The sequence below is a fragment of the Loxodonta africana genome, chromosome 23 (assembly GCF_030014295.1).
Source record: "Loxodonta africana isolate mLoxAfr1 chromosome 23, mLoxAfr1.hap2, whole genome shotgun sequence".
In the NCBI taxonomy this organism is placed as follows: Eukaryota; Metazoa; Chordata; class Mammalia; order Proboscidea; family Elephantidae; genus Loxodonta; species Loxodonta africana.
Genome location: NC_087364.1, coordinates 24,449,128 through 24,461,239, shown reverse-complemented (window position 1 = coordinate 24,461,239; position 12,112 = coordinate 24,449,128). Strand labels below are relative to the sequence as shown.

Genomic DNA, 12,112 nt, shown 5'->3' with positions numbered 1-12,112 from the left:
GAGTGATTTTTAACAACCTTGTTTAAGACCATGATTCAGTGTTCCTGAAGTCAGACATAATCCTGGACTTTTCAGTTATGAGACTCCATAAACTCCCTTTCTACTTAAGCCAATGAGCTGGGCCTCTATCACTTGTAACTGAAAGAGTACTGAGTAGTATAAAAGAGTCAGGCATATGGCTAACTGCAACAGCCAGTACTCTTTCCACTACACCAACCTCCTCACAGGAGTGCTGGGGTAATGAACAAAGCATGCCTTTAGTAGTTCGTTTGGGGTCTCAACATAACCACTTCTAGCGAAATGACCTTTGTTGTTGTCAGTTGCTGCCGAGTTGAATCCGACCCATGGCGAGCTCTTGTGTACAGAATAGAACTGCTCCATAAGGTTTTCAAGATTGTGACCTTTTAGAAGTAGATTGCCAAGCCTGTCTTCTGAGGCACCTTTTGGTGGGTTCAAGCCACCAACCCTTTGGCTAGTAGTCAAGTACTTAACTGTTTCTGCTGTGATCTTAGATAAGACATTTAATGTGCCGGAGCCTCAATCTCAGGCCCAAATATAGGGATATTACCTGATTCAGAGGGTTGTTTTGAGAGTTAAATCAGATATGTTTTTGCAAAGTAATTAGATAAATTGTCTGGTAACTGGTTCTCAATAAATGGTAACAACACCCCTGCTATCTACCCTGACAGGGACTAAATGAGGTAAGACATGTAAAGCATCTATTACATCTATCCCTGGCACACAGTAAGGTGCTCAATAAATGTTCACTGCAATGAAAATGACTACGGATTGATAGCCACATTCATCTTACATTGCTAACCATCTTTCTTATAGAAAAGGAATGAAAAAGAAGGATATAGACTAACTTCAATGGCCTTTAACCACCGCTTTCCCAGAAATCTAGAAAAACATAGCTAACAAGAGGAAAATAAACACATATAAATGGATGTGTAGAGACATTAAGTGAGCCAGGCAATTTCCTGCACTTGCCCCAAGTTGTGAAACCTCTACATAAATGCAAGGATCTCAAGCTCTCCAAGGAAGAAGGTGATCACAACCTGCTCACTCTCACAGATATGTGAGCAAAACCATTCAAACTCACACACGATAGGATTAAAATGCTGGACTCACGGTGTCGGGAACGTAGGGTAACCCATAAAATTTCTCCTGTGTTTCCTTAAGAATGTCTGTGGTTGACCTCCTCAGGGGATGTTTCCCGTGGTAGATTTGATCCAGAGTAGCATAAAAGACCTAGACAATGAAAACATCCATTTACTTTTGGGAGTCCATCCTTACAGCCAAGATGGGGTAGACCAAAGATATTATAAGTGTACCAGAATAATAATTGTAAATCAGTTGAAAACATCCAAAAACATGAATGTATGTTGCTTGCGACCTATTTCATACCATGTTTAAAACTGTGTTAATGATTAAAAGGAATGCTTTTAACCTTTTCATGATTAAGGATATTAAAGAATTTTGAGCTTTATTCATAAGATACTCCTTATGCACAATGTAGCAAATTAAACAAGACTAGAATTCTGCCAATATATACTTAGTTGAAAATGTGAAAAAATAAAGAGTTATAACTTGTGACCACCTGGAATCTGGCAAATCTTGTTTGATTTTTCCTGGAATCCTGATGTATCTTGAGTGAGAAAATGAAACGGTCAGAATCCTAGTTTTGTGATGAGAAGTGACAGAACATCAAACAGAGAAAGGAACCACAGTCTAGCATCTGGTGAGTACAGATGTTGCAAAGAATTTTGATGCAGCTGCTGCTGAGCCTGGAGGTAGGGCCAAGTCAGACCCCAGCACCTGGTCTTAGCAAGCACAAAGGAAGCAGCTGCCGAATAGGGGTGATTCTAGGCGCAACTAGGTGACCAGCGCGAGGGATCACGCCTCTCAGAATGCAGGATATAGGCCACTGAAACCTAAGAGGGGAAGAAAGCATTAAAGGAAATTTGCACATGAACTCTGCTGCTTACAAAGTACTGAAAACTAAATTTTGCCTATAAAATCTAAAGTCAAGATAAAGTGCTTTTTCACCAAAACGTTTGACTTGAATATTAGCAATGTTTGGAGTTCACCTAATATAAGAAGGTAGAAAATGCTTTATTTCAAAGAAAAATTTTGACATGCAAATATGCTACCAATATGTATCTTTCTGATTTAGAAATGGAATTTGTAGAGAATGTGCAGCTGTTGACTTGAAAGAAGGGAGGATTAGTTTGGATAAAAGAAAAAATTTAAATGACCTCTAGCTTCTGGCTTCATCTAGATATGGAATTATGGTTCTAAATTATAAACTCAAGTTTAAACCTCCCTAGGAAAAAATATAGACATTTCCTAAATATAAATATTGCTTTACTCTAACTGGTAATCTAAACATATAGCTAAATACAGCTCTTTCAACTCTATATTCTATAATAAGTAACAATCCATAAAGATAAGCAGAGAAGCTAAAACAGCTCATCTGTTCTGTCTTTATTAGGACTCAAAACTTTTAAATTCTAACATCAACTGAGGTGTTTTTTGCCCCAGTCTATAAACAAAATCAAAATTTGAGAGTTTCTTTTTTTTTCAATTATGCCTTTCACAAACAACTGAAACATGGAATGACTTTTTTTTTTTTAATTATAAAAACCGCAAAATAAATTAAATGTGCATTATTTCCTGCTTACTTGCTGTTAAAGCAAACAATCCTGAAGTGATGAGCCTATTCACCCACCCAGGGAGTTGTGCTTTCCTGGGACCAAGAATCTTAGAGCCACAGAAAAATGATGCATGATAAAACAGTTCACAATTTTTAAAACACTATTTCTATCTCCTTAGAACTCAGAAACAATTCATTTCCTTCCCAACCCTGTTTGTCTCTACTGTGCAAGAGGATCACTGCACCATGTCAAAGCTGGGCACAGCGGCTATTCTGTCAGGAATCACCTTCTCTTCTCTTTCTGTCCTCTTTCCTCTCCTCTCTCTCTGATTCTCCCTCTCTCCGGGGGTGGTTCTTTTGGAGGGTGGGAGGAGGGCAAAAGTTGGTTTTCCATTTTAAAAGAAAATCTCTGGAATAACTGTTCAAAAGAAAGCCACAACACAAATTCAGGAATGGTTAACGGTGATGGTTGAACAACATCACGATGGCAAATGTTTTGCTATCTTACATCTACCACAATAGAAAAATTGCCGGTCAGTAGTAACATACAGCAATGCAATATATATTTTTTTAAAAAGAGGGAGGGGGCAGGATTTCTACTGTAGATACTAGCAAATCAAAAGACTTTTGCCAAGCAATGTTAATTTTTTCAAATAATGCAAAAATCCTCAAGTTGTTTTTCCTTGCTTTTAATTATGTTGATATGAACAGAGATTGGTTAACATAAATCAAACATAAATTCATGGTTTTGCCTATATTATGCATTTTCTTCACTGAAATATATTTTAAGGTATAACAAAAATAGTGCTGATTTATTACTTTCTAGGGAAAAGTATAAGGTAATTCAATAGTGCTTACACTTTTAAATAGGCAACTGTATCATTACAAAGCAAATATTGCCTAAGATAAAAGGTGGGTATTTAGGCAATGTTTACATAAGTCTTGAGATCTGATGAAGAATAAAAATTCCATAAACAAACACTGTAATTACAAATACCTCAATATCTGCTATCATGTAGAAATGACAACCAGATGGTTCACAATTTTTTTTTTATTCTTCATCCAGAAACCTGAAAAATTGGTTTTGAATATTACCTAAAAATAATGGCTATTAATGTTTAAACTTCAGATCTAAAAAAAAAAAAGATACAAACTGGAAAAATACATACATAACGAGGTTTGAGTCCTAACTTCATTGATGCTGATATATGTGATTTAGAAGAAATCATGTAACTTTTCCAAGGTTTGATTTTCCCAACTGAAAATGGAAAATAATCTTAACATCCACTTTGTAAGGACAGTACGAGTACTGAGTCAATCTTAGTCAAGTTCTTTGAACTCAGATGAAAGATGTTTTAGAAGCATAATTATCATCATAAATGTGCAGCACCGGCAAGAACCTAAAGTTACACACTTATCTGGATAACTACTCTGGAAAACATCAGGACGATACATACCTGAAGTTGCGTATCAGCTGCAGCACAAACCTTTTTAGACTCACAAAGACGAGACACCATATTTTTTGGCAGTGGCTTGAGAAACCAACAGAAAAAGAACATATGAGTAAACTGCTTAATAAGTCATGGCATTACACTATGTATGGAGGAGTCAGAAATTTAACATCAAATAAAAAATAGAATTTTATTATAGTTTTAAAAATAATTATTACTTTTAAATACTTTAGGTGACAAGACAACAAGAATGAAGACGTTCAATTTCAAAAGGGGTAATTTGTCAAATAGGTGTTTGTACATACAAACACAAGATTGTAGAGACCTAAGACACTGACGCTGGTATTTTTAAATCTGCTTAAAGCCGTGACGTTAATACTTTTTCCATTCCTTCCTTACCGATGAATGCCTGCTCAAGTGCTCTCTAGTTTTAAGTGCATACAATAACTGATGATAGGACTAAAAGATTAAAATATCAAGAAATAAATTATAATTCATGGTACCAGCCAGTATTAAAGCTGAACTGATAGCTCAACAAATAACCATGATAATTAACCGCATATTCTTTTATTTTCTAAGCTGAAAGAATCGCAGCGCTTGAACACAGTCTAATGTCCCTAAACGATTTAGTTAATCACTGTTAGGCCTAATCCTACAATTTTAAATATCCTCTTAGAAATAAACTAATAATGTATCTGAAGAGGTACTTTATCCAATCTTACTCTACCTTTAAAATCATTAATGCTGATGTTTATTTAAGAAACCTATTACTTCATTCAACTCTGTATTTACAATCAAATTAAACCAAAAACCAAATCAGCTGCCCTTGAATCAATTCTGACTCATGACAACCCCATGCGTGTCAGAGTAGAACTGTGCTCCATAGGGTTTTCAATGGCTGATCTTTCAGAAGTAGGCTGCCAGGTCTTTCTTCCCCAAGCTCCTCTAAGTATAAACAGTGCAAGTTCCTCAGCACTACAGTGCACAAATTAACCGCTGGTGAATGATAACGTGAGCAGCGTGCATGACCATATCCCCGGAGACTAGAACAGCACCCAGCACACAGCAGACCCTCAGGTGTACATGTTGAATGAATAAATGAATACAAGAATGATGGTTAGGAAATGGCTTATTAAGCAAAAGACTACACAAGTACTTGATGAAGGCTCACAGAACAAACCTGTAGTCTTTTCTTTTCTCTTTCCGTTTGACTATAAGAAAATCAAACCAGGTATAAAAGGCATGAAATGAAGGAAGTCATACAGTGTCAATCCTGAGACAGGTAAAAGGCCAAAGACTTTCTGAATGCTAGAGACACCAATCGGGTATGAAAGAAAAACTTTCTCAAACAGAATTTTAAAAAGTCAAGATTTAGTTTAGTATCTGTCAATTGCTTGTCTCAAAATGTTAAGACTTCTTTAATTATACTCTATATTATACCTTAGGAAACCCTGGTGGCATAGTGGTTAAGCGCTACAGCTGTTAACCAAAGGGTCGGCAATTTGAATCCACCAGGCGCTCCTTGGAAACTCTATGGGGCAGTTCTACTCTGTACTATAGGGTCGCTATAGGGTTGCTATGAGTCGGAATCGACTCAACAGCACTGGGTTTTTTTTTTTTTATACTTTATGTGGACAGTATCCTTAGGAGAGTTGTTCAACCTTCACAACACTTTAATAACTTTATTTTGACAAAAATGTTCTTACCCAACAAACAATAAAACTTCCATGGGCAAGCTCCCCCTCTCCAGGAGCTAGAAATACAAAATGGTATACAGACAGGGTCTCTGTCCCCAAGACAGTTATAGGCTAGCATTATCCACATGACTACAAATGTAAAAAACAGTACTGAGCAGAAAGTGGTGAAGGACTGCGTGGGGATGGTGACCTAGGAAGGCTCACCAGAGGACATGACAAAGTGAGTTTCATGAAATGAATACGCACTAACTAGACATGGAATGAGGAGCCCTGGTGCCACAGAGGTTAAGCACTCAGCTACTAACCAAAAGGTAGGTGGTTCAGAACCACCAGCCGCTCTGCCGTAGGAAGATGTGGCTGTCTGCTCCCGTAAAGAGTACAGTCTTGGAAACTTTATGGGGCAGTTCCACTCTGTCCTACAGGGTCGCCGTGATTTGGGATTGACTCAATGGCAACAGGCTTGGTTTTCTGTTTAGCCAAGGATGGATGGAAGGGAGGGAGAACAAAGCATTCGAAGTGGAAGAAACAGCATGTACGAAGGGCAGAGAAGGACAGGCTGTCTGCAGGAACTGGAAGAAAAGCGGGGGCGGGGGGGGAGGCAGGAGAGTGGCTGCAGGTGGGCTGGAGAGGCAGGCAGGAGTGGGATCGGGTAGCACCTTGGTAGTCAACTAAGGGAGGACGTTCATTTCTATCTTCAAACTGATGGTATACCAAAAAAAAAAAAAAGCCAAACCACTTGCCATTGAGTCCATTCTAACTCATGGCAACCTCATGTGTGCAGAGTAGAGCTGCTCCATAGCGTTTTCATGGCCATGACCTTCTGGAAGTACATGGACAGGCCTTTCTTCTGAGGCACCTCTGAGTGGACTCAAACCTCCATCCTTTTTGTTAGTAGTGGAGAGCTAACCATTTGCACCACCCAGGGACTCCAGGTGGTCATAAGTGTGAGGTGCAGGAAGCAATGTGGCCTTTTGTTCCAAGTTTCTGAGAGCCGGGCCAACATTGGAGGCTAATGAGTGGGGGCTGGCCAGACCAAGGCGGGGGCCACCTGACGTCCCAATGCTGACTAAGCCTCACAAGGCATGATGGAATCTATCATGGCCATGTGGTGAGGCTCAGATGGAGCTTCCTAGTTGGTAAGAGCGAACATCTGCTCTTGAGAGGGTGGCACATCCCTCTTTGGGACATGGAGGCTCTGTGGTGAGACCCCTCCCACACCTTGCTGTAAATGTCTCTTCATTTGTATCCTTTTTTGTTATATTAAAACTGTTCCGTTATCGCAGGTATGGTGTTTCCTATGAGCTCTGTGAGCCACTGCAGTGAACCACAGGACGCAAAGGATAATGGAGGCTGACTGGTCTGAAGTGGAGAGAGTCATGTGGATTCCTGAACTTTTTGGCTGACCTAGCCCCGGGTGGTAGGAGGTGAAAGAGAGAAGGGCTGCATGAGCAACTTGGGTCTGAACTGAACAGGGAAAGGGAAGCTGAGACTTCCACAAATGCATTTGGTGTGTGGAGTGGGATTTGTTATCTGCCACACAATTTGGCGGTCAGAAGTGGATGATATTAGTCTCCCTGGACTGAGCGGCACACTAAGCCACAGCAGAGTTTTAAGTAAGGATGTCAGATGATCAGACTTGTGTTCTAAAAAAATTCCTTTGGCTGCAGGGTAGATATGGGATAGAAAGAAGGCAAGAATGGATTAGAAAAAACCAGTTAGGAGACTATAGGTACAAAACCAGTGACAATGGGATCAACAGTGACCTAAGCAAGAGCCAGAGTGATGGGGGCAAGACTAGAGTGGGCTGATGACAGAGTGGGAGGTGAAGAAACAGAAAGAGTGAGAACACACAACCCTTACCTGTTCCCAGAAGTGTGACTGAGTGGTGGAAAGGGAGATTTTAGGCAGTAGCTGCAGTGGGACGTTGGGTGAAGGGAGACATTTTTAAGGTTGGAAAAGACTTCATCTGGCTTTAGAAAATAATGCTAATGGTAAAGATACACAAAGTGGCACAAACTAAAGATGTAGAGAAGCAGAGGGAATTAAGAGCATTCAGTTCCCAAGAAGGCAGAAAGAAAAGCTACAAGATCACAGGTGAAAGGGTTGGCTTTAGTCAGAGGAATAGGTGGAAAGAGGTGCTGGTAGATGTCATAATTCAGGGCAGGCACAGATACAGAAGACGGAGGGGGCAGGCACAGACACAGCAGATAGCAGAGGAAGGCACGGATACAGTAGATGGAGGGGGCAGGCACGGATACAGTAGATGGAGGGGGCAGGCACAGATACAGTAGATGGAGGGGGCAGGCACGGATACAGTAGATGGAGGGGGCAGGCACAGATACAGCAGATGGAGGGGGCAGGCACAGATACAGTAGATGGAGGGGGCAGGCACAGACACAGCAGATAGCAGAGGAAGGCACAGATACAGTAAATGGAGGAGGCAGGCACAGATACACACACTGGAGATGGATGGGGGCAGGCACGGATACACACATAGTAGATGGAGGGGGCAGGCACAGATACACGGTAGATGGAGGGGGCAGGCACAGATACACACATAGTAGGTGCAGGGGGCAGGCACAGATACACAGTAGATGGAGGGGGCAGGCACAGATACACAGTAGATGGAGGAGGCAGGCACAGATAGAGTAGATGGAGGGGGCAAGCAGAGGTACAGTAGGTGCAGGAGGGCAGGCATAGATACAGCAGGTGGAGGGGGAGGGCACAGATGCAGTAGATGGAGGGGTGGAGATCCATAGCAGATAAGGAGGGAAGTCAAGTCTGCAGTGGAGGGAGAAAACAGAAGGATCGATGGCATAGTGCCTGTGTTGAGATTGAGAATGGCTAGAGAAAGAGGGGAGAAATGGGCAAGCTGCAAGGGCACACAGCTGTACTCAGGGATCTTTGAAAGGTTTACTGTTTCTGTTCTGAGGATGATTATGCCGAGGGAAATTCCAAGTATTAGATCTAAGAGGCAAACCCAAAATGCCCCTTTCCATTTGGAAGTAGCTCATTTCTTTAGGTACCCAGTATCTTAGAAATCCAAACATAAATGGGAAGGGCAAACACTGAGATAAATTTAATGAAGCTTAATTCTTTCCTTGTCAGGTTTACAACAAATCAAAGGGTGTAAAGAAAAAAAAGCATGCGAAAAAAAGATACCTGAAAACAGTATTTGAAAGATTATGTATTCGAGGTGAATACAAAGAACATTTACCAACAATATAAGAAACCATGTAAATAGAAGGTAAGTACAATCCTAGTAAAATAGTTCAAAGGGCAGATATTAACCCATCAAATCACAAATTAAATAATAAATTATATTATGCATGGTGTAAATAAGGTCGGCGACTTAAACCCACCAACAGCTCTGTGGGAGAAAGATGTGGCAGTCTGCTTATGTAAAGGTTACAGCCTTCGAAATCCTATGGGGCAGTTCCACTCTGTCCTATAGTGTTGCTATGAGTTGGAATCCACTCAAAGGCAGTGGGTTATTTTTTTTTCTTTTTGGTGGTGTAAATAGTAAAACGGAGTCCAGGTGGCATTGTGGCTAAGAGCTCAGGTTGTTAACAAAAAGGTCAGCAGTTTGAATCCACCAGCCACTCCTTGAAAACCCTATGGGGCAGTTCTATTCTGTCCTATAGGGTCACTATGAGTCGGAGTCAACTTGATGGTAACAGGTTTAAACAGTAAAATAGATTTTTTTAAAATCCAGTTGTAGTTAACTGCATTAATAAATGCCATTTCAGCTCTTGGAATGGAGTTATATATTTATTCCCTTAGAGAATACTTCCTTTTTTTAAAATTTTTTAATAAAAGAACAAAAAACACAACAAAAGCAAAATAAAAACAAAAAATAGATTTTTGTGTAAATTTATATGCCTTTTTAAAAATAAACAATATTAGAAGTTAAATCTTAAACTTCAAGTTAGAAAAATGTTTCCTGGCCAACATTTTCTGCTGTAGATATCACTTCAGGAATCAGTCATGATAACAAATGCTGAGATAACACATTTTTTTGCTGTAATTTCAAAAGTGGTTACAGCTACAGCGTAGCACAGATGTTTTATATTATTGCTCCTAAACTCAAGACTCTTGCATCTTTTATGTTGAAGAAGCAGAATGAATACATCCAACCTGACAGGTAATGAGTAATTATATATCAATGAAAGTGCATTCAAAACACCGAAACCTAAAATCATATTGTTACTTTTCCTTGTATTAAAATTAAAATCTACCAGTCTGTCGCATTAAAAGCGATTAATTACTACTTCACCATATAGTCAATTCTATGTTATACCAGACTCTACTTCAGTTTTCAAACCTTCCAAGGGAGAAAATACTACCTTGCCTTCCAGCAACGGCTAAATCTCATACCCTAACCAAACCCAAACCAAACCCATTGCCATCAAGTCAATTCTGACTCATAGCGACCCCACAGGACAGAGTAGAACTGCCCCATAGAGTTTCCAAGGAGCGCCTGGTGGATTTGAGCTGCCAACCTTTTGGTTAGCACCCGTAGCACTTAACCACTATGCCACCAGGGTTTCCCATATCCTAACAGTGACGTATAATTTCACAGTTCTTCTTGGGATCTGGTTATTATCATATGTAAAAGGTTAAACAGAGTCCTGCCAGCACATCAAGAATGTGACAAATCAAGCATAATGCTCAGATTAGCTAACGATGGTAAAGAACAACGTACAAGAGATGGCCTGACCGCATGGTGCCGCGGGGCCTTGCAGGCCATACCCTGCATCCTTAGCTTCTGCCTGCTAAAACGGCTGCTTTACATCATCCAGCACATCCATTCACTGACCCTCGCCTTAGCCCCAGGAACGCAGAACTGGAGCATGGCCTGCCTTAAAACCAACACCTGCCTGAAACTGAACCTCCCCTTATTTCGCTTCCATTGTCTCATACAGGAAAGAGCACAGCTTTTGGAGTCTGAATCCTAGATAGGCTACTTAACCAGCTTAGTGGAAAAAAGCTGGGCATTTTACTGACCAACATTTTTTCTCATCTGCAAAATGCTGACAATACCTTTTCATGGGATTACATGAGATTTAAAAATGATAATGTATTTCAAAAACTTATAGTCAAGATCCATCGATAATTACTGGCGATTGGAATGTGAAAGTTGCAAACAAAGAAGAAGGATCAGCAGGTGGAAAATATGGCCTTGGTGACAGAAACAATGCCAGAGATGGAATGATAGAATTTTGCAAGACCAACGACTTCTTCATTGCAAATACCTTCTTTCACCAACATAAATGGCGACTCTACACATGGACCTTGCCAGATGGAACACACAGAAATCAAATTGACTACATCTGTGGAGAGAGACGATGGAAAAGCTCAATATCATCAGTCAGAACAAGGCCAGGTGCCGACTGTGGAACAGACCATCAATTGCTCATATGCAAGTTCAACCTGAAACTGAAGAAAATCAGAGCAAGTCCACGAGAGACAAAATATCACCTTGAGTATATCCCATCTGAATTTAAAGACCATCTGAAGAATAGATTTGATGCACTGAACACTAGTGACCGCAGGCAGACCAGATGAGTTGTGGAATGACATCAAGGACATCATCCATGAAGAAAGCAAGAGGTCACTGAAAAGACAGGAAAGAAAAAAAAAAAAAGACCAATATGGATGTCAGAGGAGACTCTGAAACTTGCTCTTCAGTGTCAAGCAGCTAAAGCAAAAGGAAGAATTGATGAAGTAAAAGAACTGAACAGAAGATTTCAAAGGGCATCTCGAGAAGACAAAGTATTATAATGACATGTGCAAACAGCTGGACATGGAAAACCAAAACAGAAGAACACACTCAGCATTTCTCAAGCTGAAAGAATTGAAGAAAAAATTCAAGCCTCGAGTTGCAAGAGTGAAGGATTCCATGGGGAAAATATTAAACAATGCAGGAAGCATCAAAAAAAGATGGAAGGAATACACAGAGTCATTATACCAAAAAGCATTAGTTGATATTCAACCATTTCAAGAGGTGGCATATGGTCAGGAACCAGTGGTACTGAAGGAAGAAGTCCAAGCTGCTCTGAAGGCATTGGCGAAAAACAAGGCTCCAGGAATTGACGGAATATCAATTGAGATGTTTCAACAAACAGATGCAGCGCTGGAGGTGCTCACTCGTCTATGCCAAGAAATATGGAAGACAGCTTCCTGGCCAACTGACTGGAAGAGATCCATATTTATTCCTATTCCCAAAAAAGGTGATGCAACCGAATGTGGAAATTATAGAAGAGTATCATTAATATCACACGCAAGCAAAATTTTGCTGAAGATCG

General features: G+C 40.3%; 1 protein-coding gene across 4 annotated transcripts in view; it reads right to left on the bottom strand.

Moving 5' to 3' along the window:
- Positions 1–12,112, bottom strand: part of MIPEP (mitochondrial intermediate peptidase) — a 227,938-nt gene that overhangs the window by 76,317 nt on the left and 139,509 nt on the right. The window contains exons 15-19 of one of the 4 annotated variants that reach the window (XR_010319113.1): positions 4,114–4,188; positions 3,826–3,914; positions 3,654–3,726; positions 2,944–3,074; positions 1,142–1,251 (exon numbers count right to left, since the gene is read on the bottom strand). Coding sequence is in view for 2 of the 4 variants with exons in the window: in XM_003414036.4 (XP_003414084.1) it covers positions 1,132–1,251; positions 4,114–4,188 (195 nt within the window). In the remaining 2 variants the exon portion in view is untranslated. Of the gene's footprint in view, positions 1–1,131; positions 1,252–2,943; positions 3,075–3,653; positions 3,727–3,825; positions 3,915–4,113; positions 4,189–12,112 lie in introns of those variants that run through there. The other 3 variants (XR_002786773.2, XM_003414036.4, XM_064275339.1) reach the window with 3 other exon arrangements.